The sequence below is a fragment of the Carassius auratus genome, chromosome 36 (assembly GCF_003368295.1).
Source record: "Carassius auratus strain Wakin chromosome 36, ASM336829v1, whole genome shotgun sequence".
In the NCBI taxonomy this organism is placed as follows: domain Eukaryota; kingdom Metazoa; phylum Chordata; class Actinopteri; order Cypriniformes; family Cyprinidae; genus Carassius; species Carassius auratus.
In genome coordinates this window covers 8,655,351-8,683,269 of record NC_039278.1, presented here as the reverse complement: position 1 = coordinate 8,683,269, position 27,919 = coordinate 8,655,351, and the positions used below count along the sequence as shown (strand labels likewise).

Here is a 27,919-nt window from a genome sequence, read left to right as displayed (position 1 = left end):
TTGCAAAAACATGAGTGGAGTGTTTTTAGTCATTGTGATTCATTTACTATTACCTGTCTATATTATATAATAATACTGTATTATATACTTAGACTTGTTAGTGTATAAAAGTAACATACTGTAATATTCTGTGGGTTCTGGTGGGTGGAGGATTAGTGGTGCCACTGAACTGTTCTGTGATGGAGCATCAGTGAGGATGCAGGTCTGGAGAGCTGAGGGGACCTTTTTTTTTGATAGCTGAATTTTCATTATTTTTCTTAGTGCTGCCTTTGCATTGCTTGATCTTTTTTTTTTTTTCTTGTCTCTTAAATTTTTTTAATAGACCCTGGTATCTGGCTGATGGTTCACTGGAATGCTGACTGGCTGCTGACTGACTTGCTGCTGGTTGACTGGGCAGTGTCACCTGTCCCTGTCTCTCCTCTCTAGCCATGTCCTTTTTCTTCACTCTCACTTTCCCTTCTCTGAGTGTCCTCGTTCTTTTTTCCTCAACCTTTGAAACTGATAGAGGTAGAATACATGGTTTTGCTAATTTTAAATATTGAAAATATCACATCACTTTACTTCAACTAGTACGAGTTTGTACTTATTATATATGAATCACCTGAAATAACATAGCTGTAATCAGTAGCCATTTCTTGTATGTTCACAGGTCTAGGGGTGCATCGTGGAGCAGGGCCCTCCTCTTTTTGACCACAGGACGGTGTACAAAGATTGTGGGAATAGCATCTGGTCTCAGCCTACTCTTGAATTTTTTGGTCATGACAAATTGCTTTGCCGCAATTTGTCTGCATACTGACTTCAGTTTAGTTTCCACACACACCTTTTTTTTTTGTCTACCCACATACAGTACATATCACATGGTGGTTAAATGCACAGTTATAGGTAACACTGATGACTCCCTGCAATGTCTCACCATGAGCCTCAGCTCCCTGGGTTTTGCAAGGCTTTGCTTGTTCCTTATTTCTAGTAAAACATTGTCAATGTAAAAAAGTGCAAATAAATTTAAGTATAATTACCTAACAATTTTTTGTTGTTGTAATTTTTATTTGTATTTAGATTGCTCCTGCTGACTTGAGCCAACCATTATTTTCTCCTCTCTATGTCAGCTGGGAAGATATACATTCGCACACCTTTCTCTGACTGAGTGGAGCATCCCCATGCAGCACAGTAAACCACGGTGGAGACTTTGCAAGGACAACATGAAAGAAAGGACACATACAAAATGCTTGTCATGCTATTAAATTTATTAGAAATGTATTCATGAATTGCTGTAAATAGTTAATTGTATAATTGCAATTTAAAATAACTGTTTTCTATTTTAAAATGGAATATACTCCTGTGATGCCAACCTGAATTTTCAGCATCATTACTTTTGAATGGCAGTGTACATGTTTATATACGAGTATGCTTAAGTTGTTTTAAACCTGAATATATTGTGTACATGAATAAGTATTGTAAGAATTATACTAGATATAATAGGTATATTATTTATAATACATAATTATATTACTATATGTAATTGTAAGAATTATAAACAGTAAGCTTCATTTTACATTTATTTAACATGCTAATTACTGCTACTAACAGTTAATTGACCCATAGTGCGGTGCGATCTGAAAATCACCTGTCACCAGCCTGTCTCTGTACTACCTGAAAGTCATCAATATGACATTAGTTAACATGAGATCAGTGAAAAAATGGACAATATGTAACGTAAAAAGGCAACAGCAACCCGTGTTTATAAAACTTAACGTTAGCCTGAAATACGTTTTTAAAATAACGGTAATTGAACACTAATCCTCAAATATTACCCGATTTGATATTTTAAAAACAACATCGCTGTAACTACATACTCATGCTACATACATATGTCAGTGTGTTGTATAAACATATAAAATAAATGCATTTATTGATTCCTTATTACCAGAAATCGCAGTTCTGTCACTCTACTCTTATCAGTTTGAATGGCCGCCAACGCACTTCCTGGAACTATTTGAAGTCTACACGAATCACGTGACAACCAAACATTTCGAACTTCCGTTGTCGCAACTCTCTCTCTATATGGCTCTGGTTTAAACTAAAGTCAGTGTGGAACGACTGAATTCATGGAGATTAACGCGACGCTTGTACTAACATTACTACATCATTCCTGAGAGGTTAAAGTCCCTATGTCCGCTGAACACGTCTTTTAATCGGGGCTCCAGCAAAATGAGACTTCGGTCGAGAAATATTTTAAATGTAAACCCGACGACACCGTCCCGCCGCCGTCGAGCCGCTCCGGCGACACCGGGACCGCAGCTTCAGACACAGGTCAGACTTACTGTCATAAACACTACATATGGAAAGCAAACAAAGCTTGTGTGTGATTGAGCGTGTGATTCCGTGTTGTGAATGTGATGATCTGATTCTGACAGGCCGTGTTAGCATGATGCTAACCGATTTAAAGCGAGAGATCCGGTGAGCGGAATTAAACAATTTTGCCTTATAAATGTTAATAAAATATCATTATTCGTCACTACTTATATATTGTTATTCATATGAATAACTATATTTTGCAATTAATGTATTTCTGGTAGGTTTCGTAATGCTGCTTCAGCTGATTGTGGGCGGGGCCAATGCTCGCCGTGTAGCCAATAAGATTTTAAGTGTTTTTGAATGGCATTTGAAAAGCCAATCAGGTTCTCTGTATATTGTCGCCGAAGAACCACATGGATCTTGTAGTTATTGTTGTTTATTAAAACATAAATTAAATTGAGATATTATATTTAAGATATCTGTAAGTAGGCATTTGTTTGAAGATTATTTTTATTGCACACACACACACACACACACACATATATATTTACGTATATAAATGTGTTTATATATATATATATATATATATATATATATATATATATATATTGTGTGTGTATGTATTTATATGTATATATGTATTTTTTTTAAAGTCTCTTCTGGGAGTATTTTAGAACTTTATCACTGATTAAACTGAAAGATTGTTTATGATTTTTATCAGTACTTTTGTTTCTTGTATGTTTTTCTATAATGATTTTTTTTAAGAATATGTTATTATTGTAAATGATGTATTGAAATTATATAGTTGTTGTTGCCATAAATCTAGCAATTGTTGTGGATATAGAGTTAAAACTTGGGGTGGTAATTTAACGTGTTAGATTAATTATGGAGAAAAATAGTGCAATAAAATTATTAACGTATTTAACACACTTGCCCTGCCCCAGACCTATGTGGATCATCTGCCATTTCATACAGTCGATTGATGACTAATATGAGGCAGAGCAACAACTTACTGCGTGATGGAGCCTAGAGAATATCCCTAAAATTCAAGATATGAGGCAAAATTCCCCTGTTTGAAATGTTATCTCGTAATTACATCAAACAGTTAAGAAATATGACATGAGAAGTAGGCTAAGTGCAAATGTGATACTCATCTCAACAGTTCATTAAGAAGTTAATATTGTGTTATTTTAGACACAATGTTGTCTGTTTTGCTCTGTTTTGCCAACCAGAAGATAAAGACAAATCAGAACTGATCTTCCCCGAGCAACCCACAGGGGCTTTTAATTTCTGAATCGACGTTTTTAATTAATTGGGTGAACCATTTGGTGCATTGAACTATTGGCCATAGTCGCGTTGGATTTGAAGTGGTGCACAGACTGATCGGTGAATGACATCAAAGTACCGTGAGAGTGATTCAAAAGCACAAGGAGTCGTCTGCTCTCTAAAGCTCTTGCGGTTCTTTGATGTCACACACAGATTGGTCTGAGGGTGATGAACCACTTCAAGTCGAACAAGCCTAATGATTCAATGAACCATTCATAAATCAGAATCAGAAACAGCTTTATTGCCAAGTATGCTTGCACATACAAGGAATTTGTTTTAGTGACATAAGCTTCCAGTACACACAGACAACAACACACAGACAAAAAAAAAGGAGAATTACAAATTGGCAAATAAAAAAAGTGTATAAAAAATTGTGCTATAAATGAAAATGGAATAGGATTAAGTGAGATGCAGGAATGTTCTAGGATGGAGGATTAACAAATAAATATAAGAATATTGCACGTTTATAAGCATAAGTAGGGAATATTTAACTGTTCATGAGGTAGATTGCCTGGGGGAAGAAACTGTTCTTGTGCCTTGCTGTTCTGGTATTTGCGGCTCTAAAGCTATGGCCAGATGGCAAATGTTCAAAGATGGGGTGACTTGGATGTGAGGGATCCAGAGTGATTTTCTGAGCCCTTTTCCTCACTCTGGATGTATACAGTTCTTGAAGGGTGGGCAGAGGAGCACCAATAAGTAAAGAACCATTTACTTCACTCCTGAATGAATCAGCCATTTGAACGAATCCAATGAATTAATAAATGACTCGATGACTTAATCATTAAGACATGTACCACCACCTACTGGCAGTTTTAATTTATTATTTAGAGTATCATTTCATTAAAGGTCACGTTTTTTTCATGTTTTTTTTTAAGCTTTGTGTTTACAGTGTGCAATATAACATGTTCATGTTTCGAGTGTAAAAAAACACAGTATTTTTTACACAATTCACCTATCTGTATACCGCAGTTTTCACTGTCATAAAAACGGGCTGATGACTTTCTTGTTCTATAAAGTCCCTCCTTCAGAAATACGTAACGAGTTCTGATTGAGCCAGCGGTTCCTGTGTTGTGATTCGACAGCAGCTGAGAGCACGCTGCCCTCCTCGTAACGCGATTGGACTAGTTTTGAGAAGCAAGTGGGCAGGAGCATGTGCTGGAGATGTACTTATAATCACAGGAGCTTTTTTACTGACGAGATGCGCATGAAAATCACATTTGATTTTTTTGCACAGCCCTAACATCTAGTTAACAAAGCTAAACAGCCTTGCTCTTTGTGTAATAAGTTACAGAAACTGTTAAACACACCAACTTAAATAATAAAATACACTTACCGGTTGTGGTCCATAAACAACACCTTCTCCAGACAAAGAGGAAACTGCTCCATCTTTCAAGAATAATCTTTGTGCGAATCCGGCATTAAACTGATTGAGATTGAGGAAGCTGTCCTCAGCAAAATGTGCTGCACATAGTTTTACATGCGGATTATAATTTTCGGGAACCGAGTTAAACATAAATTGTAACCATTAATCTCCAAGTACAGCGTCCCTGGGAAGCCCAGACAAAGATGATTGAAAATAACAGCGTTTCGACGACATGGCGACAAACACAAATGCACCTCTTCCTCCTCCTCCGTCAGAGTGCAACAAGACCACGCCCCCCTTTTTCATTGGTTAGTCAAAAAACTGTTTTAGTGACGTCATTACTGCAGGAACTAGAGGGCTGTAGTCCAAACGGGTCGTTCGTTGTAGGCGAATTGTGTTAAATCAAATATCTCTCTTGGCATTGAACTTTGAGCTTTAGAATTTTACAGATATTATTTATACTCTAACAACAACATTACACACTAACTAAAGTTTAAAACATGGGATCACGAAGAACGTGATCTTTAAAGAAATAATTTAATATTTTCATAGTAATAATTATAAAATTAAGAAAATTTAAAGTGGGGGTGAAATGCTCATTTTCACTCAATATCCTGTTAATCTTGAGTACATATAGAGTAGTACTGCATCCTTCATAACTCCAAAAAGTCTTTTGTTTTATTATATTCATAAGAGAAAGATAGTCTGTACCGATTTTTCCCGGAAAAACACGACCGACTGGAGGCGTGACGTGTGGGCGGAGCTAAAGAATCATGGGCTCGAACCCGGGTCTCCAGCATGGGAGGCGGACGCACTAACAAGGAGGCAGAGATATTTTAGTTTTGCTCACCGCCTGCGGTTCCAACACACGATCGTGACCCTTTTTCGTTGGGACTGCATTATCCTTAAGAAATAAACGATACACAAATCCGTCGTCAAACTGGGCCTTGTTTGTAAAACAAGCATCTTCGAAATGCAGGGAACAAACAAAAACACTTGCACAACTCCGTTGATGCTCTGTAAAAATAAACTCCATCCACTGGTCCCTTAATGCTGTTTTTTTTTTGGTAATCTGTGCAGGGTTGTCTTGCCCTGGCAACCAAAAACACACTCCTTTTGTGACTTTTCGCGACGCTCTCGCTCTGATCAGTGAAATGTCTGTGCTCAGCCTCGCTATACGGGAGCGCGCGCTCTTCCGGCAGAAGTGCCTCAGGACCCATATAAGGAAATTCCGCTCCATCTAACGTCACACAGAGCCATACTCGAAAAAAAATCCTTCAAACGTACAACTTAATTTTTGAAACTTTGCACAACAATGACTTTAAATTATCTTTTCAGAGTAATTAGATTAATTAATCAGCACATAATGTAACTAGTTAGATTAAAAATTAAAAATGTAATTGCTTACCAGCCCTAGTCAAAACATAAATAAATAAAATAATAACTGCTTGTCTTCTTTGCTCTTGCTTTAGGATGAAGTAAAAGTTGTTGAAGACTGCTTCAGTCTGGACGCTGATGAAGTCCCAACAGCAGCCAAACGTCCACGAAGAAGGAGAAAAGCTTTACCTACTGTTGACAGAAAAGGTACATCAATTAATTTGACAAATGTTATTTAAGAGTTTATTAATGATGATATGGTTGTTGATATTGTTGTGTTTTTAGAGTTAGATTTCAAGACCCCAGTCAGTCACCTTCGGGACAGACGTTCCTCACTGAATCCTGCTGCTCGAAGCCTCTACTCTCCTGCAGCGCGTTTCCTCACGCCCCCAAGAGATGGTCAGTATATATATATCTATTCTGTCTCTTTTCTTTTTATTTATTATAAACTTTTTTTGAAAGCAAGCTTAGCTTACCCTATTTACAAGAAAAGTGGAGTGTTCCTTTAAGGATTCATTAGTTTGAATATACATTGAACCAAAAAACTAACATAAAATCATAGTTGATAATTCTGGATACTTTATTTTTGACATAACATAACAGACCTTCAGACTTCTAAGCTGGCCAAAATTTCCATATATATATATATATATATATATATATAGAAATTTAGGCTATATATAATGTGTGTATGTATGTATCTTATCATTAACAAAGCCTATCAAGTAATCAAAGATAAATTGCTAGATGTTAAAACATGCTAGCAATATGCTAATAGGGTTTGTGCTGTTGCTGGTTTTGGATTTCATGTGCATATGTAACAGCTGTTGCTTATTTAGTAGGTGAGCAGTCAAACTCAGGTCCCATGTTCAGTCCCGAACACTGTGTGTTCGGTTACAGTGCTGCCAGCACTCTTTCAGAGGATGAAGAGAATGAAGAAGTGTTCAGTCCGTGAGTCTCTTCTATAAATGATTTCCTTTTTGTGCTCTTCAGAGTGATTGAGGAGGTTTAATTAGAAATCTTTCTGATTTCTTCCATAGTTTCACGTTTATTAAGAACATTCCAAATCGATCACAACAGTCCAGGCCCGTCTCAGCAGTGCGGGATATACCACCGAAGACGAGGAGCACACCTGCTGCCACCTTGGTGCTTGATTTGGTAAGTGACCTTGTTAAATACTTTGGTCAACTCAGAATGAATTTACACGCAGTTTGGTGACTTGAAATGAATGGCAGGGTCATTAATGCTGCCCCATTGAGAGATGCGTCATGTAAATGAAGTTGACTAGTGTTGACCATGTTCTCACTGATTGGATTGAGGTTTAGAGGGGACTTGTTTGTGATATTTTTGTTTTTGTACTATTCTAGGATGAAACCCTCGTGTTCAGTTCACTCAATGTGATCCAAGATGCAGAATACACCTTTAATACCCACTTTCAAGATCACAAGTACATGGTTGGTAAAACTAGTAGTTAATGTTGAAAATTAATCATGCTGAAAAAAATTTTGTATCTTCATCGGAACAAATTTGGGGAAATGTTGCATCACATCACTTGTTTGTCAATGGATCCTCTGCAGTGGATGGGTGCCATCATAATTAGTTCAAACAGCTGATAAAAACATCACAATAATCCACATGTCTCTAGTCAGTCAATGAATGTCTTGTGACACGAAAAGCTGCATGTTTATAAGAAGCAAATCCATCATTAAAGTGTTTCAACTGCAAATCATCACTTTTTGTTTGTCCATATTCTATAATATTGCTTTCAATAATGAAAAAGTCCATCCCCTGTTGTTCTTTCACATCCAAGTCCACCCACGTTTGTTTAGTACTGGACTGTTTTCACTTGTATATGGTGCATATTTCTCTCCTGATTCAGGTGAGAAATTTTCACCGGAGGAAGCAATATTATGGATAGAGAACTCATATTTTAGCTGGAAGCTATGGTTTGAAGTTAAAAATGTTCTCATGATACAAAAACACAGCATTTCACTTCAGAAGAGACTAATTAATGGACTGGAGTTGTGTGACGGCACCCATTCACTGTGTTCTGATGTTCTGAGGGTGAATAAACTTTAAGCAATTTTTAATTTCTGTATGTAACATTCCATCAAGCTTCTTATACATGTATTTGTTGGAATGGTGGTTAACGTCATGCAGCTGTCACGGAAAAAGTTTGCATTTGTGTTGCTTTTGTGATTCATCAAACATCTTTTCACAGGTCTATGTGATCATCAGACCACATGTCAAAGAGTTTCTGCAAGCCATGACCAAACATTTTGAGGTAATAATGTGAACATTACATTAAAACAGTAAATGCCAGTTTCCACCAAGATTAATATTTGATGTGCTATGGATCTTAATTTAATTGGACAGTTAATGTGTCTGATATGGACCTTTGCATGCCAGCAGTGCAACAGATTGAAATGCATCAATGCAACAATTAAGATTCATAAAATAGTGCTATTTGATAAACAACACGTCAAAAATAACTCTAAAAACATGTAAATGACATTTATATTTTCCATGAAAATAGGGTTGTAAACTGAAAGGTGTTTCCACTTTTACATAAGTGCGACCTATTGTCAGAAAGTTTTCTTTTCTTTTCACTCAAATGGTATGCAAAAACCAGAACAAATTTTTGTGCTGAACATTTGTGTTGGTGTGAATGATGCCAGTGAACAATTCTATTAATAAACCAGTTCTGATTTTTGTTTTTCTATTCCAGATGTTTGTTTACACCTCTGCAAAAAAGGATTATGCAGAAAAGATTGTAGATATATTGGACCCTAATAAAAAGCTGTTTAGGTGAGACATGTTGAAATGTTCCTGGAGATGATTCTCAGCTGGGCATCTGCAAATCTCTCATAACCTTCATAACATTTTTATTAACCTAAGAGCCAAATGATGGTCGAACTCAATGGTTCCCAACACTGGTCCTAGAGGCACCCCAACACTGCACATTTTGCATATCTTCTTTCTCTGACACAAATGTTAAGTGTTGGGGTGCCTCCAGGATCAGGGTTGGGAACCACTGGTCTAACTGACTACGAAACATCATCTGATCAAAAATGTCACACGTCTTTCAAGGTTCTTGATCTAAAATTAAAACTATTAAAAAAATTGTTACTTGAAATCCACCACTTCTCATTTTAATTTAGTACAACTAAAATGTGCTAAAATAAATCTTGCAGGTCACAAACTTCACTTTGAAGGAAGAATGAAACTGTAATGCGTTCTGTGGCATTCTTGTTTTAAAGACATCGTTTGTATCAGGAAGATTGCGCCTGTGTGCTTGGACACTACATTAAAGACTTGACTGTTCTGGAGAGAGACCTGTCAAAGACGGTCATCCTGGACAATGCCCCCCACACCTTCCCATATCATGTATGCTTATCCTTACCTTTTCTATGTAAAAAGGGTTTGTTAAACATCAAGTCTAACCAGCATATCAGTGACATGATCTTACTGGATCTGTGTTTGTTCTTTCTAGCTGATGAATATGATTCCCATAAAGAGCTGGATCGGAGATCAAGAGGACCGTGAGCTGCAAAAACTCATTCCATACATGGAGAAACTAGTGCATGCGGTGAGTGTTTTTAGTCATTAACATCTATGCCATTCTTATTCTTTATATATATATATCTCTCTCTCAGGACTTGAATTTCGTTGCGGGGATTACGCATAATTCAATATATTTCAGGACTTGAATTTCGGTGCAGGGATTGCACATAGTTCTACTCATTCCCGCAGTTTCCACTTTTGTAATGTGGGAGATTCCCGCAAATATTTCAGCGTAAAAGTCACAATGGACAGTTCGCGGAGTTAATCATTTGCACGTGCTTTTGAGTCTTAATTTTAAACATTCAAGTGCCCAATTCAGTACTTGCGTGCTCTTTTTGAGACCGCTTTCTGTGAGCTTACACCCAAAGCGGGCGCACATAGAGCCACACTTGAGAGTGCGGGACTACAGAAGGAAGTTGTGTTGTGCTTTATTACACATAAATGGCCAAATATATATAAAATTGTCAAAATGCCCGTCTTGATGAGTATCTATGTAAACAGTCGGTTAATACTAAACACTGAGCAAGTTTACATGCACGTTCTTAAAGGAACACTCCACTCCAAATAGGATCATTTTTCATCATGGGTGCAGCAGCGCCTAAAACATGGTCCCGCTGGAATAAGAGTATAGTCCCTAGACATATAGGCCTTTCATTTTCCATCAGTATTAGTACACGATGTAACTACAGAAGAGTCAAGTTGTAGATAGGAGAAATGTTGAAACTCTTTGGTCATTTTTGAGCGAGATGCTAACGGTCTAATCAGATTCAATGATCTATGCTAAGCTAAGCTAAAAGTGCTACCACCAGACCCAGAGATCGGCTGAATGGATTTGAAAACGGTACACTTAACTGTTTAACTCTAGGGAAGTTGGGAAATCAGCCTATTTAAAAGAAAAAAAGTGGAGTGTTCCTTTAAGCAGATTATGCTTAACTAGCCGAAAACGCACTTGGTCATCTAAACGCGGTAACCGGTTTTCTTTTATCGTAGTAAGGTCATAAACAGCGTCAGCATAAACTGGTCGACATGTAGTTTTTTGCTTCTTAGTCTGATTTTGCACGGCGTGTAAATGATGTAAATGCAAGAACCCGCTTTCTGACGGTTTACTGAAGTGCGCATGTGTGTTATGTGACAGATTTAAGGGAAATTATAAAAATGGGTTCTCATCTCGTTCAGCAGAAGTAGAAGTGGTTCAGTCACATGCTGCATTTATAACTGCATGAGAGGATAATATACGAGCTGCAAGTTTTCCGACATGTTGTAAGCTTAATTTAACATCACAATTGACAAATGTTTGTAATACTCTTGAATCAGATACGCAAATGATTATATGTTGACATCGCTACATGGAAATTACCTGATTGATTAATTAAGTCATGTAAACCCAGCTTACTTGTGTTATCAGTTTACCGGTGTGCATGTAAACGTGCTGACTGTCTGTATATAGGCTATTAAGTGAATGTTAACAGTTGAGAAACAAAACTTGTGTGTAACAGATCTGTGCATGGGTCTTAAAGAGACAGCAACCTAAATAAACCTGCTGCTGTCTGACATTGTTTATTTATACACTGAAAAATAACAGGTGTTATTTTAAAGTTAAACAGATTATTGAAACAGTTTCTGTGGTATTTCTGAACCTGCATATTACTGTTATACCTACCTGAAAAATTTAAAGCATAGTTATTTTTAGTTGTATCTTGTTATTGTATTTAATTGTGCCATTACTTGACATTTATCTGTTCGTATTTTATTATATTTATTGTTTACTTGTTTTTTTTTTTTTTAGTTCAAATAAACTTAATTCAGAGATTGAAATCTTAGTGCTTTTTAAGTATCTTCCTCACAATATAAATGAATCAACAACATTATAAATTGTAAAACACAAATACACTGGGTGTCAAAACATTAAGGTTGGTTGATTATAGTTTAAAAATGTAAAAACCAAAAAATACCCAACTCTCCCCTCAAAAAAAAAAAAAAATCCCCCATAAGAGCCACCTAACGAGGTGATTTCCTACCCAGTTCAAAAGGACATTTATTGAAACTAATAATGTAACTTATGAAGTACAGAGAACTGGCTAGATACTTCACAGTAACTGATATAAGAGTAAAATATGGGAAAGTCACATATATATATATATATATAGAGAGAGAGAGAGAGAGAGAGAAACTTGTTCCAAGTACTCGTTTTAATTGCGTAAATATTAGTAATTTTTAGTAATGATTAACTTGTTTTTTGATTGTTTCTAGGATGACATCAGAAATGTTTTAAAGAAGAGAACCGATCACTTTCACAGGCTGCTTTCTGAAGACTAAACCCTGAATTAAGTGTAAATAAATGTAGAGCTATCCTTGTAAATGCAGTGAGATTCCCAGACATCATACTACATACAAGGCTGAAAGTGTAGTATGGTTTTATACTCTTGTATAATAAAAGTTTATTTGTATAGTCTTAACAGGTCAGCTGGTGTTCTGACCCGTTTTGAAGAATAGGACTCGAATCTTGCCTTTAATTTATTGATGAACCTTGAGATGTTTGTACAGGTTTGTGCCATTGAAAGTGTTTGCACATTTCAGACTGATAAATTAATTTCAATATGTGTTGTACTCTATTGTGAAGCAATACAAAATACCAATGCCAAAGTTCAATTACCAATAAAAAAAAACATGATCTTTTTTTCTTTGGTCTGTAACTTGGTCTGTTTGTGTGTCAGACAAGGATAACACTTGAAATCGTTTAGTTTGCTAAGAAAATGTGTACTATGTTTTTTAAAGAAAGTCACGCCATGCACTACAAAAAAAAACAATCTTCCTCTTTTTGTTTTTTTTTCTAACAAAAATATCTAAACATTCTTAAATCGAGATACATCACCTTGGAATGCAATTTGAACAGTTATGGATAATTCTGGCAATGTTCAGCAAAAAAACAGGTGCATAAGCTCATATCAAAGAGACCTACAACCAATCAAATCCAAAAACAAGATGCAAACCTCTGCTAGTTGAAATATAGAATATAATCTAGCGTGAAGTGAGATTTACAAGCTTTTTTTCATAGGCAGGTTGGAAACGCCAAATTAGGTCAATGATTTTCAGCACAAGTGTTAAATCTGTTAAAAATGTGTAATAATTAATTCCAGTTAAATCACGTCCCAGGTTAAACCAAATCAAATTAGTATAACACGGTCACAATTTAACTAAAATGAAAGGAAGAATTTAATAGGTTGTGATAATAGATTTTAAATTTCTGAACACAATGGGTCTCATTCATGAAACATTCGTAAATATACGAGTAAATATGTGAGTGATTTACGCGTAAAGAGAACTTCCCGAAAACTCTTCTCCTGATTCACAAATACTTCGTAAACGTCAGATGTGATAGTAAAATGTGTGTGTGTGTGTGTTAATGAATTCCAACCAGTCATAAACGGGACACGCGTACACGCTCATTCTCAATTACCATAAATCCCGCCCATTAAATCCGACTGACGACTATATATGGGCATCATATAATGACACCAAAACGAAGGATTTCAACATGTCTTCTCAAAAGCGAGTGAAAAATAAAAATATCTCAGCTGCAGAAATTGGAGTTTTATTATCAGAAGTTCATTCAAAATGCCACGTTTTATTTTCAAGCTAGTGGCGTATCAGGTCCTAAAATAAAGGAAGCTTGGCAGCATATTACAGATGCTGTTAATGGAGTTTCATCTGTTAATCGAACAGTCCCAGAAGTGAAAAGAAAACCGTATTTAATTACTATATATAATATATTTTTCAAAATGCTGTGTAAATATGTACCCGATTAAGGTGAATTAAAATGCAGCCGTATTAATGAGCAAAACGTTCAGATGTTAAACGCACTATTTACGCGTGGCTGGGAGCAGGTGCAGATTTATTTCGTACTAACTAACATTTGGAAAATACGAACATTTTAATGAATCCGAAAATTTACGCCAGAACCACTTTACACACGATTTACACAAAAATGTGTTCTGCTCGTGTTTCATGAATGAGACCCAATATCTAGATACTTATCCCTAAAGGGTATATAATGTGCTATTATGGAAGTGTATATGTTTTGCAAGAGTTCCTATTAATAGCTTAATTAAAAGCTTTAATTTAATTTGTGTTTGGTAACGTATATCTGTTCTCAAACCCCCAAGCTCATCACGGACCAGTAGTTTTAAAAAAAGAATCTCAATTTCTGATGCTTCAGTTGACTGACGAAAAGTTAAGAGGACTGACATGTCACATGAGCTGCCGAAACAGTTCTACTCCGCCATCATTGAATCCGTCCTCTGCACTTCAGTAACTGTCTGGTTCAGCTCAGCTACCAAATCTGACCTCAGAAGACTACAGTGGGTAGTACAGACTGCTGGGCGAATCATTGGTACAACCCTCACTTCTATTCAAGAACTGTACTCATCCAGAATTAGCAAAAGGGCTGACAAAATCACTCACATCCAGCATACTCTATCCTTGAACTGTTGCCGTCTGGTCAACATGTAAGGTCCGCGCACTCGCTCCAAGGAAGGTATCCGGGGCTGGCTGAAGTTTACCTGCGTGTTCAGTCTTTTTAGTGTGTAGAGTTATTCAGTTAAGGTTAAACTCAAATCTCACTCTATTTTATTATTTAATCTGACTCCATTTTATTATGACCTCAAATTTAGGAGAATTTGAATTTGGAATGCAAATTGGTTGTAATTACAGAGTAAAACAATAAAATCAAATGTAACAATTTAATTATGAGTCAGGTAAATATGCATTCTGCCAATTACATCCAATTCAAACATATCAAATCATATCAATATAAAACATAAAATTCTCAAAGGTGAATCTAAAAGTAAAATATGCATACTTGACCTTAGAAAATACATAGTATGACGTGAGGAGACACAGAATCGCCCTGATCCTTTTGCTGCAATCCTTTAAATACAAAACCAAGATAAAACATCCCCCAAATGGAGGCATGAACAAACAACTGGAATTTGCATTAACTGGGTGGTTTTACAACTCAAAGGGAACAGAAGGTAATTTACATGAAGGACCCTGGGAAAGGACACTCCCATTACAGCAATCAAAATATCTCTCAACTCTTAGGATCTTTTAGTCTACTTTTGTAAGATTGAGACCAGTGTACTACCCGCCCTGAGACTATTCAAATGACACCAAACAAGACTGTAAATATCACTTGCATTAGACCATTATATTCTACTATTGACCATTCTGAGTGAGATGGGTGAAGGAGGAACCAGTGCATATGTGAGAGAGGTGTTACCTGCCCCTCCACTCTGGGGGGTGTCCCTAAGATGCCCGTGTATGTTTGTATTGTCTGTTTCTCGGGAGATCAAAGTTTCTCAGTTTCTTTCATCCTTACAGACGCTACAGAGCTCAGAGCAGCAGAATGGCCAGACTCAGGAACAGTTTCTTCTTCTCTCAGGCAGTCCATCTCATGAACACTTGACTATAACTGGAACACACAACACTATTTATACACTTACACATAATATACCTGTACATACAACTGTTTGATATATATCTGTACATACAATTGCCATATAATTTGTATATTTTTATTCATTATTTACTGGTTACATTTTTTATATATTATAATTTTTAGTTCTGTCGTTGTCATTGTTACACTGTGGAGCTTCTGTCACGAAAACAAATTACTCGTATCTGTAAACATGCCAGGGAATTAAGCTCATTCTATTCTATTCTATTCTTCTGATTGCTTTGGATCCAGTTACGCAAATACCTGAGGATCATTTTAATCATATACAGAAACTGAGATGAGTAATTATGATAATCAGACTCCAAGATTATGGTATATCAGTCATGATTAATTTCAATCTGATGAACCTGTAATTTATTAACTACAGACTGATACTAAGTTCTTCAAACAAACAAAAAATTAATAAAAATACATCTTTGTCAATGAATAGTGATAATTATGGAGTTTAGTTACAAAATTAGATGTATAAAACAGGTTAATCTGACCTGTTTAATGTATTTTGTAATGTATTTTATTTTGTAAAAAGCTAAAGGAGCTAAAGAATTACGAATGCGAGTAGGCTTTTGCGTTGAGAGCGTTTGGAAGTTGTGACATTACCGTGAGGGAAAAAAAACACATCATCCAAAACAAACCATGGCTAACAGTCAGATTCAGCTGTTTATTTATGATCCAGAATCAGATCCAGAGGCTGAAACTGAACAAGAGCAGCAGCAGCAACGACGACTACAACAGCGTCTCTATGTGGTATGTATTGAAACTTTCTGACACTCCTCGCACTTGCTCCTAGCGGGGCTCGAACCCGGGTCTCTTCTAACAAGGAGGCTAAATGGCTACAGCCACTAGCGTCTGTTGCTAGTGCATCTCTTGAGATCGGGGAGGTTTACCTGCACAGCACTACTCGCTGGCCTCCGCTACACTTAGCGGTTTTGGAAAATGACTAAGTTCCACTTTATGTCGTCTTCTTTAAAGGTGTACAATAGGTTTACTTGATGTGCTTATGCGCCGATAGCTAAGTTAACAACACAGAGATATTTGAAGCAGTTATACTCACCGCATGCGGTTCCAACACACGATCGTGACCCTTTTTCGTTGGGACTGCATTATCCTTAAGAAATAAACGATATGCAAATCCGGTGTCAAACTGGGCCTTGTTTGTTAAACAAGCATCTTCGAAATGCAGGGAACAAACAAAAACACTTGCACAACTCCGTTGATGCTCTGTAAAAATAAACTCCATCCACTGGTCCCTTAATGCTGTTTTTTCTTTGGTAATCTGTGCAGGGTTGTCTTGCCCTCGCAACCAAAAACACACTTCTTTTGTGACTTTTCGCTCTCGCTCTGATCAGTGAATGTCTCGTCTCTGCCATAGACAGTAAAAGAAATGGACACAGCGACCCCATTGAAACTCAATTGAGACAAGTGAAGCCCATTTTTAGCGTTTTTTAGCACTTCCGTTTCTGATGCGCAGACTCAAACGAAGCTTGACGACGTCAGCAACCTGTCTGACAGATGTAAATCTTCTAGTAGCTGTGTGTGCAAACTGCCATCGTTAATCTTGCAGAGACGGCGAGCTTGAGCGGGGAGTTCTTTGTCGTGAGTGAGCAGGAGTAAGTATTCTGATTAATTATTTTGTATAGTATTTTAAAATGTAACGCCCGTACGCCGCATTAAGTTAATTGCCTGCGAGCTTCTCCTCCTGTCTGTACGGTAATGCGACAGAGAGTTGAGTGGTTATGACGCAAAGTTAGCCTATTTTTACGAAAACTGTTTCTACGGGGCCATAATGTAACATAGAAGGTAATGGAGCCCTTTATACATTGTCGTGTATCTTTAGAAATAAATAATGGACAAACAGAGTCTTTAAACGCCTCAGATGTAAAGTTATTCACTGTCAAAGTGACGCCAAAATGAATGGGAGTCAATGGGAATGCTAACGCAAGTGAAGTTCTGCTAAAAGATGGCAGCCCCCACCCGACTTCAACTTCCGGTCGAGTTCCTTGCCCCCTGGTCTCTGCTCTGCTCTATGGGAGCGCGCTCTCTTCCGGAAGTAGTGCCCTTAGGACCCATATAAGGAAATTCCGCTCCATCTAACGTCACACAGAGACATACTCGAAAAATTATTTTCGAAACTTGTGACAAACCGGAAGGAGTATTTTTGGAACAGAAATACTCCTTCAAACGTACAACTTAAGTTTTGAAACTTTGTCCATGTTTAGCATGGGAATCCAACTCTTTAACAGTGTAAAAAACTCAATATGCATGAAATAGCATTTCACCCCCCCTTTAACTTTAACTGCGTTTGTAGAAGTCACCGCAGCCAGACCGATATTACACAACACAGAGGAAGTTAACTTAGGGCCAGGGTCTTGCGCCCGATGAAACCGTCTACATTGGGGAAGTCGCAGAACAACCAGAAGTAGGTGACAGGCAAAGATGGCATCAGTGATGGGTGAGTAAACGAGCTTTATCCTACGATTTAAAATCTTTGCTCGGCACAGTATTACTATTCCTGCAGCATGTATATGTGGCATGCATTAGATGTAAACTACACTGCATCTTCAGTTGTTGAATGAATACTCTCGTGCAATGAAGGAATTTACTCATTGACCTTGTTACTCAACACGACTGATCTGAGACTCACTGCTTACAGATTGAAGCTGTGCGAGCTTTATCCTGTGTCCATTTCTTTTACTGTCTATGGTTATTTACGGGCGTTTTCTGTGTAGTATAATGAGCCACGCCCGCTGATTTCCACAGCCAGTAATATTGAACTGTTCTCACCCAATCAATGAGGAACAGAACCAGACCAGTAGTGATGGGCATTTTGGCTCTTTTTCGTGTGCCAGCTCGTTTGACTCAGCTCACTGAAAAGAGCCGGATCTTTTGGCTCACAAATGGCTCTTCAAAAATCAATAACGTTGATAGACTATGATAGGTGTGAAAACTATTCTAATTAAACTATTAAATGAAATCATACTTACAATGTCTCACAATTTCTTTAAAAAAAAAAAAAAAATTATAAAGAATACTATTAAACATTTGCATTTAAATTACAACTTTTTAAAATATAGAAACAACAACATTACAAAACAAATACAATCTGAATCTGAAAAACATAATAGAACCAATATTAAAGAAAAATAAATAACTGAAAGGATCCCTCTTTTTTTGGCATGTAATATAACCAGCATGAATTCTCACTAGTTATGTTTTGTATAACTAGCATGAATACACACACAAAATGCTGATCATATTTTTATTTTATGAGAGATTTGCATTCAGAAATGCAAGCTGCCTTTCTTTCGAGGGGCTGATGATCATTAAAATGATTCCAAATGCTGCTGTGTTTCCGACTCATTTTCCTGCTTTTGTTTTGTTTCGGCCCCTCCCTCATGCGCTATAATTGGTTGACACCTCATGTATGATTGACAGGAACGAAATGTGAGGCTGATCACACAGTCGAAATAAATATGTGCGCCTTTAGGCCTATATAACAATTTTTTTGTTCTTTGAATTAGTCAATTATTTAAAATAAAATAAAATGCATCCATTGTTTCATTATTACATAATGATTTAATTTCTATAGGCTATATTTTTTTAAATAGAGTTGGCTCTTCAGATATGCAAGCCATCTCCCGTTGTTCACCTAAAAGAGCCGGTTCATTCGCGAATTACCCATCACTACAGACCAGACTAATTTACTATCAAAACAGCATGCCCCTTTATCAACTGTATTTTTATTAAACCGCAGGGCCTATCAAAAAATCATGTATTTTTATTAAACCAAGGGCTATCATAACAGCATACCCCTGTATAAACTGTATTTTTTTATTAAAATTGACAGACTCCACTATAAAACTCAACTTCCGGTAGGCTATTCTGACAAAGTATGCTATTATTGGTTATGCTCAACCAAGCTGAACAAGGTAATTGTTGTGATCTCATATGTATTGAAAACACAACTTTAAATAATGTTTCATTTCAGTTCCCCGTCTTCCTACCCTTGGTGCTTTGAATCTAAGGTAAGTTTTGAATTCGTTTTAAGGATCTGTTTTCCTTATTTTATATAAAATGTTGTAACACTGATATTGTGCTCGTAATCTAGGGCCATTTCATGGTTTTCTGCTCATGAAAAGGCTCCTCTGACAGCCAGAAAGCATGAAAATACCTCAAGGTGTGCAGTGGATGGTTTTGTCCTAACAGCTATTCCACTATTAACTGGGTCGTTGTTACTAACTGTGCATACCCTTGTTTCCAGTCTGGTCCTGTTCAGAGAGGAAAGCACAGCTCTGCCACCAAGAGCATCTTCAGCGGTCAGCAGTAAGGGTGAATACATCGTCACCAAGCTGGACGATCTGATCAACTGGGCGCGCAGAGTACGTCACTCTTGACAAACTCGGTCCTAGAAGGCCACCGTCCTTGCCTGCGCACACCTCTCAGAAAGCTTCTAGCATGCTTACATACACTAGCGTTCAGAAATTAGGTGTCAGTAGAATTTTCTATTGTTATTTTAAAAAAAGAAGTCTCTTCTGCTTATCAAGGCTGCATTTATTTGATCAATAATACTTTATTCCTCTGATCAAAGCTGAATTTTCAGCATCATTACCCCGGTCTTCAGTGTCACATGATCTTCAGAAATCACTTTAATATGCTGATTATTATCAGTGCTGAAAACAGATGGGTGCTTAATATTTAATGTGAGCCATAGTACTTTATTTTTTTATTTTTTAGATTTTCTGATGAATAGAGAGCTTGATGAAAAGATCGAAATATTTTGTAACATTATTAAAACCTTTACTGTCACTTTTGATCAATTTAATGCATCCTTGCTGAATGAAAGTGAAATTTAAATAAAAAAAAAATACTTAAATGACCTTAAAAATTTGGACTGTAGCTTATCTTATTAATATAATAATAAAAAAAAAATGTTTGTATTTCAGAACTCCTTATGGCCCATGACCTTTGGCCTGGCATGTTGTGCAATGGAGATGATGCAGATGGCCGCCCCTCGTTATGACATGGAGCGGTTTGGTCTTTTGTTCAGAGCCAGTCCCAGACAGGCTGATGTCATGATAGTCGCCGGGACGCTAACCAACAAAATGGCTCCTGCATTGCGTAAGGTAATCGCATCATATGAATAGTAATAAACTTGCCTGTCAATTAGGGGTGTGTGATATATATCTATGCTAATATCGTAATTCTTGTTTATTATTGCAGAAGCCTAACAAAAGCACACTGATTAATTGTGCTCATACACTACGATGTTGGTTAGACTACTGCGCGTGCACCTTTAGAGTTCACACGTTCACTGTGTGATTTAGTCTATTAAAATACATTTAGATTCCACCAAAATTCTACCTAAGGGGGCTAATTTGCCCCCGTATGACTTTTAAATGTCTTATATATTTGATTATGTATTTATATAATATATCTGATACAGTTAATATCACACGAAGTTAATATTTTTTTCTCTCCAAATATCAGACGATTGCAAATGTGATATTGATTTTATAAAACAGCCCAATAAACAAGAAGTTAATATTAATTGACTTGCATTTTAGACACAAGTTATTCTTTTTGCTCTGTTTCATCAACGAAAATAGTTCAAAATGAAGCCACAGCAGAACTTTGTTGTATCTCTGAGCAACACACGACGGTGTTTCGTTACTGAATCGATCAGACGTTTGAATGAATTGGTTGAATGAATGACTCAAAGACTGGCCATCACCTAATGGGATTTTGGTTATATTTAAAGACCTGTATAATTCCTTTTTCGCCCCCAAAATATCAAATATCACTATTGAACATTTTGTTTTTTAAAGGTCAAAAAATTAAGTATGCATTTGTGACTGCAGGTTAGATGTCCTGAATTAAACCGTTTAAATGCATCTAAATGCAGATTCTACATGCCACCTCTGCAATGCAAACACACTTTTTGTTGATACTGATTTACTTTGCTTGGTAACAGCCCTATAGTGTCTTGCTACATACATTTATTTATTCGGTTTAAGAATTTGACCGAAAATATGATGCAGAGACTAATTAGATTAGAAATAAATTGGTCTTGTAAATGCCCCTAAAAGGTAAAAATCACTTTAAACTTATTGGAGAAGTACATTTTTGTTACTCCTCCAAACAAATCATCGCACAGAATATGAAGAATATCACAATCTTTGGGAGCCAGATGTCCACGGCAGTCCTAAACCTGCTAAAGTACCAGCAAAATATAATTTAGTCCTCGTAATCGCCAATATCGCTCACCCCTACCGTCAATATAAATGTTTAGTACTAGGTTTAATCGGATCGTTTATCCAATAATGAAACTTTTGTCATCATTTACTCACCCTCAAGTCGCTCCAAACTGGTATGAGCTTCTTTTGTTGAGCACAAAAAATAAATATATTCTGCAGAATGTGGGGAGCCAAACCGTTAACAGTGATCATTGACTATTGCTACCATACACTGCTTTATTACTAACAGTCTTCAAAATACTACTTTCGTGTTCAACAGAAGAAAGAAACTCATGCAGATTTGGAATGACACCAGGGCCAGTAAATTGATGACAAAATGTTATTTTTTGGGTGAGCCGTCCCTTTAATATTATAACACTTACAGTGTTCCTGTAGCTCAACTGGTAGAGCGTTGCGTTAGCAAGCAAGCAAGCGCAAAGTTGGGGATTCGATTCCCCGGGAACACATGATAGGTAAAAATTGATAGCCTGAATGCACTGTAAGTCGCTTTGGATAAAAGCATCTGCTAAATGCATACATTTTAATTTTAATTTAATATTTCTGATTGTTCTGCTGCTGTAATGTATTAATGTCTTGCTAATGGCAGATTTATGATCAAATGCCAGAACCCAGATACGTTATTTCCATGGGAAGGTGAGAAACCCCAATAAGCTGATCTGTACAATCAAGTTTATTTTTATCATACTTCATTGTGTTTTTCCAAAAATAAAATTCTTGTTCCTTTCATCCTGGAAGCTGTGCTAACGGTGGGGGCTACTATCACTACTCTTACTCGGTGGTCCGGGGTTGTGATCGCATCGTCCCAGTGGACATCTACATCCCAGGTGTGTTTTTACTTCGTTCTACGAGAAAGATCCACCGGTGGCATGATCTGCAGGTTTCTGTGTGGTTTCGTCTGATACATGAACTCAAGCACAGGCGTTTACTTGTGAACAAACACATTCATTCTCAGGTTTTTAAGCTTTTAATTCATGATACGAAGTAATTTAATAGAGTAATGCACCAAAATAAAATATTAACTGACAAAAGAGCATATAGCAAATGACTTTGTAAAAGCGTTTCACTCCCCAAAGCCAAGCATAATTGTTGTAATTATCTATTGTATGATATGAAAAGTGAAAATATTGTTGTCCACATCACCCAGTCCTACTATAGCCTCAATCAGATTGTCTGTAATAAGTGTATAATAAGATGATATGTCCGTCTAGGTTGTCCTCCAACAGCAGAGGCTCTGCTTTATGGCACGCTGCAGTTACAGAAGAAGATCAAGCGAGAAAAGAGAGTGAGAATTTGGTATCGCAAGTGAAGTGTGATTGTGTTTGTGCGTCTGTTCTGAGATGTTTTAATACTGATTTAATACTGCTCATGTGTTGTGCTCCGGAGGCTGATTTCTCACCAGCTCCTCCTCTTTGTAGCAACAATAAAGACTTTCTGACTTCTGTTTGATGCAGATATCTGTGTTTTCACGGTGGGGCAGACTTCATCTACTAATAATTAGGTCAGAACTTATTGTATGTATGTACTGGACTCTCTCAATTTAGGTTAATGAAGCCATGTGACATTGACTTTTTTAGCACATTTCTCCCAGACACCCATTTTATAATGCAATGAAACATGTTACATGGTAGTATTTGCTGAATTTCAATGACCTTCTTGAGAAAAACACTAACTTCTGGATACTTCAGTGGTCCAATATCTGAAGAAAGTTTACTGTCACTGAACAACGTACAAAAAAAATCAATGTTAACTGATATAAAACATTAAAAAAAAACTAATGTTATGTAAAATAACCCGAAATTTAAAAAACAAAAGCTGGTAAAATCAAAAACGTTCCGTGAAATTAACATACAAATGAAAATATATGAATAAAATATTAAATAAAAACTATAATAGTACATTGAAACTAAAACAATACTGGGGTGTTGAGCCGCTTTATTCACACTCCTGAAAACCTTATTAAATATAATATAAAAAGCACAACATGTAGCAATTATGTATGCACATCTTAATTATGTATATTGTGGTTTGAAGTACAATCAAAAAACGAATAGCATAACTATGAATAGTCATTTATAAAATAACCTTTTTCTAGTCATTTTGAGAGTATTTCATACACTTTACCCTTATAAATGAATTAAATAAGTGTCAGAGACACTTGACAGAAGAATGATTTATATACAGTGTCTTATTTAACAACAGTTGGTGTGATCCTCTTATTAAAGGAGTAGTGTTTGCATTCAGTGGGAGGACTGCTGTCCATCAGTGTGGTGCTGATCTTCTCTGTTTTGGTGGGGAACCTGTGTCTCATCATAACACTAGAGCACAATGATATGGAAGGTTTGTGGGTGTGTTTTTCAGCAGCTCCCCCAGGAAGTGAGATTAGAGTCTGTAAGTAGGACCCTGACAGCACAGTTCGTTGTGTTTATCACTCACAGCAATCATCGACTCAAATGGCTTCAATGCAACTGTCCACAAACCTTGGTGAAGCTGAACTGATGTGTGTGCCAGGTCTCTTCTGACAAAGGGTATGTGTCTTAAACAATATCTGTGATTGGAGAACAGATATCTGTCACAATTCCATTCATTTCCACTTTATATAATACTCATTTTCTGTCTAGTGTAATTTAATATATTGCATACAGTACTGTGCAAAGGGCTATTAGTATTTTCACCAACAACAACAACAACAAAAAGGTTTTAAGCCAGTTATCTTTATATATTTTGCTGTAGTGTGTCAGTGGGAAATATCAGCTTACATTAAGGTTTCTTCAAGGATCTTGGAGACGTTGCCACTAGTTGTCAGACTCCTTGTGCATACAAAAATCTCACTGGATTACTACTATTAAAGTCAAAAAAGTGTATGGAAATAAAGTAAACAAACTAATATTTCCAACTGACACACTACCGCAAAGGAAAACGTGTTTGTATTTATTAGATGAACATGCTAATGGCCTGGCATGCACAATACTGGACATTATTAGACTAGATTTACACTACTCTTCAAAAGTTAGGTGTTGGTAAGATGATTTAGTGTTTTAAAAGAAGTCTCTAGGTTTCAATAAAAATGTTAAATATTATTACAATTTAAAATAACTTCTATTTTAATATGCTGTCAAATTATAAATATATTTCTGTGAGTCGAAGCTGAATTTTCAGCATCATTACTCCAGTCTTCAGTGTCACATGATCCTTCAGATATCATTCTAGAAACATTTCTTACTATTACGAATATTGAAAAGAGTTGAGCTGCTTCCTATTTTTGTGAGAATATATATAATTTTTTTCTAGATTCATTATTGAATAGAAACCTATATTCTTTTCGGAAAATCTTTGTAACATTATAAATCTCTTTACTGTCACTTTTGATTAATGCATCGATGTTGAATAAAAGAAGAAGAAAAAACAAGAGTTTTTTAAAGAAGTATCTTATGCTCGTCAAGGCTGCATTTATTTGATAAAAAAAAGAAATATTAATATTGCAAAATGTTATTACAATAAAAAAAATATGGTTTCTATTTGAATATCTTTTCAAATATAATTTATTTCTGTGATGCAAAGCTGAATTTCCATCAGCCATTACTCATCATGATCCTTCAGATATCATGTTGATTTATTATCAGTGCTGTCAACAGTTGTGCTGCCAAATATTTATTTGGAAACTTTTTTTAGGATTCTTCGATGAATAAAAAGTTAAAAAGAACAGCATTTATTCAAAATATAAATCTTTTCTAACAATATAAATGTTTATCACTTCTTAACAATTTAACAACACATTCTTGCTGAATTAAAGTAGTAATTTCTTTAAAAAAAAAAAGAGAGAGAGGGAGAGAGAGAATACAAATTTACTGAACCCAAACTTTTTAATTTTAGAAAATATTTATATTTAAAATATTTTTTTTAATCATTATTTTTAACTGTTTATTCATAAAATAATCCAAAAAATTATAAAAGTTTCCAAAAAAATAAATAAAATATTAAGCAGCAGAACAGTTTCCAGCACTGATAATAAATCAGCATATTAGAATGATTTCTGAAGGATCATGTGACACTGAAGACTGGAGTGAAGATGCTTTGCATCTTATAATCAATAAATTCGATTTTAATGTGTATTAAGATAGAAAAACATTATTTTACATTGTATTAATATTTCACAATATTACATTGATTCCTGTATTTTTTTAATAAACAAATGAAGCCTTGGCGAGCATAAGAAACTTCTGTTTTGATCCCAAACTTATGACAGGTAGTGTATTTGCAATTATTTTTCTTATGTTTTGTGTTCAGTCATGAGCAAGTAAACACTTTTCACCTCATTTGATAGAAGATATTTTGCTTATATTATAGTAGGCCTAAATATTCAAATGATTTTACCGTCAAAGTGACTGTGGGGTATGGCACCACATCTTCCCACAGGCCTTTCAGAGGAAAATCTATAAAAATTCATCAACTGGTTTTGTAATAATAACTCTGTAAATCAGATACAGATATATTTCCTTTACTTAAAGTGGCTGATTCGGCTCATTCCTGTAGTGTCTGTAGAACACGGTCATTGCACTCAACGATCCAGTGCTCTTCAATGGGGAACAACTCCACTTTAGAGGCTGCTATGGCCATCCCAAAGCCGATCTCAAGCACCCTTCCACCTACATTACCAAACAAGAGGAGACACGTTGTTTATGATTCACATGATTTCCTATTCATAATTTACTAGTTTCATTTTGTCCATTAAGTGTATATATTTGATATGCCATATTATTGACATGGGAAAGGTCCTGCCCCTGGAGCTGCAGGAGGTCATATTTCAGAAAGGAGTAAAAATAGGCACGTTAGGAGTAAAGAGGGGTCATAGTGTCCTGCCGTTCTCAAATGAATGGCATTTCTAGAAATTCAGTTTATAAATTATTGATGTGTGACACGCTCTTTGTAACTATGAAACCATAAATAACCTTTATGAAAAATGGTAATTTTAGTACTATGTGTGAATATATTCAGACGTAACGCATTTCAATGCAACCACACAGAAGGGACGCGCATTCATTCACGCGCGCCGTCTCGTGACGCGGTTAAGCTTTACTTCAGAGGCAACTGAATCGGATTCAGTGAACTAGTGTTTTGATTAGTGTTGATTAGTGTTATTTGACTAGTGTTTGTGTCACACACTCAAGGTCCACGCATTCTTATCTGACGGCCGCAACGTCAAAAGTTCACGTTCGAGGAATTCTAGGAGATGGTGATTCAAATGAATTAAGTAACGCCATTGGACGCTCCAGGTAGGTTATGAAGCAACGTCAGCGTTTCTACATTAACATTCATAAGTCCTCGCCAAAGTAGTGAGGGGAAGTCTCTGGCAAGACTCGTTTCTGGAATTGATTCTTTTGAACAGATCGTTCAGAACTAAATTGAATGATTTATGATTTATTTAAATTGGTCATGCTTTTTTTCAAAGATCATTATTTGGTGTAACAAAATATGTTGATATGCTTTAATGTTCAAAAAACACATTATTTTTTAAAATACTGTACACTTTGGTAGGTCCTCTATGCCTCTCTTAAATGCTTTGTTTTCTACAAAGTCCCTCCCTCCTTCCGACAAGAGCAGTCTGCTCTGATTGGTCAACTGACCCAGTGCATTGTGATTGGCTGAACACTGCAAGCACTCGTTAGAAATGTAACACCCCTTAATCTCTAGCTTCAGCTTCCAAAATAGATGTAATGACAGTTAAAGAGCCAGTAAGATGAAAATTCTAAGCTTCCTATCACTGTTTATAAGCCCTGTAAAATAGGTTTAAATCCATCCAAGGTTAAAAAACATTGTCATTTTATCAAAATATCATTTTAAAATTACCTCAATTCTCAGAGATCCCCAAACGGTTCGCGCGAAGCTGTTCAAAAGATTCAGTTTCCTTAAACTCCACCTTTCAGTAGCATACTGTGTTCTGATTGGTCAACTAACATAGTTTTGATTGGTTGTTCCGCACACAACTTCATGGTAAACAATGCGTTAGCATCTTTTTGGGGTGAATCATGTCTTATTCCTCTCATCGCGAAGCAAACAGTAAAATAAAAAACTTGAACAGTCTCACTGCTTTTTCTTCTGCGTGTGCGTATTCATGCTGCGCGTTTCAGTTTGAATCTGAATAGCGTGTTCAGCGCGGGGGCGTGGTCACATTAGAATGAAGGGAGACGTGAAAAACGGACATCGCGTTGTTTTCATATGGATTACTGTATC

The 27,919-nt window shown here is 36.3% G+C and overlaps 2 protein-coding genes and 1 long non-coding RNA gene across 5 annotated transcripts; all 3 read left to right on the top strand.

The window, feature by feature from the left end:
• Window positions 1–60: 60 nt before the first annotated feature.
• On the top strand, window positions 61–1,257 carry LOC113055693 (uncharacterized). The gene is made up of 4 exons (XR_003277560.1): window positions 61–202; window positions 323–507; window positions 650–729; window positions 1,107–1,257. It is a non-coding gene; the product is annotated as an uncharacterized LOC113055693 (long non-coding RNA).
• A 771-nt stretch (window positions 1,258–2,028) lies between these two features.
• LOC113055140 (CTD small phosphatase-like protein 3) lies at window positions 2,029–12,606 on the top strand. Of its 2 annotated transcripts, none has more exons than XM_026221156.1 (11): window positions 2,029–2,310; window positions 6,457–6,568; window positions 6,647–6,760; window positions 7,204–7,312; window positions 7,402–7,519; window positions 7,729–7,815; window positions 8,583–8,645; window positions 9,090–9,169; window positions 9,622–9,748; window positions 9,855–9,950; window positions 12,176–12,606. In XM_026221156.1, exons 1-11 carry the CDS (start codon window positions 2,209–2,211, stop codon window positions 12,239–12,241), a joined length of 1,074 nt encoding a protein of 357 aa, XP_026076941.1. In that variant the 5' UTR covers window positions 2,029–2,208; the 3' UTR covers window positions 12,242–12,606. The 2 variants fall into 2 exon arrangements, with proteins under 2 accessions (XP_026076941.1, XP_026076939.1); XM_026221154.1 differs by having other exon boundaries at window positions 2,030–2,310; window positions 7,201–7,312.
• Window positions 12,607–17,752: 5,146 nt separating this feature from the next.
• LOC113055139 (NADH dehydrogenase [ubiquinone] iron-sulfur protein 7, mitochondrial-like) lies at window positions 17,753–23,140 on the top strand. Of its 2 annotated transcripts, XM_026221152.1 has the most exons (8): window positions 17,874–17,889; window positions 19,426–19,462; window positions 19,546–19,614; window positions 19,699–19,816; window positions 20,381–20,560; window positions 22,278–22,324; window positions 22,427–22,515; window positions 22,900–23,140. In XM_026221152.1, the coding sequence occupies exons 1-8, from the start codon at window positions 17,874–17,876 to the stop codon at window positions 22,995–22,997; spliced, it is 654 nt and encodes a 217-aa protein (XP_026076937.1). In that variant the 3' UTR covers window positions 22,998–23,140. The 2 variants fall into 2 exon arrangements, with proteins under 2 accessions (XP_026076938.1, XP_026076937.1); XM_026221153.1 differs by lacking the exon at window positions 19,546–19,614 and having other exon boundaries at window positions 17,753–17,889; window positions 22,900–23,003.
• The last annotated feature ends 4,779 nt before the right edge of the window (window positions 23,141–27,919 follow it).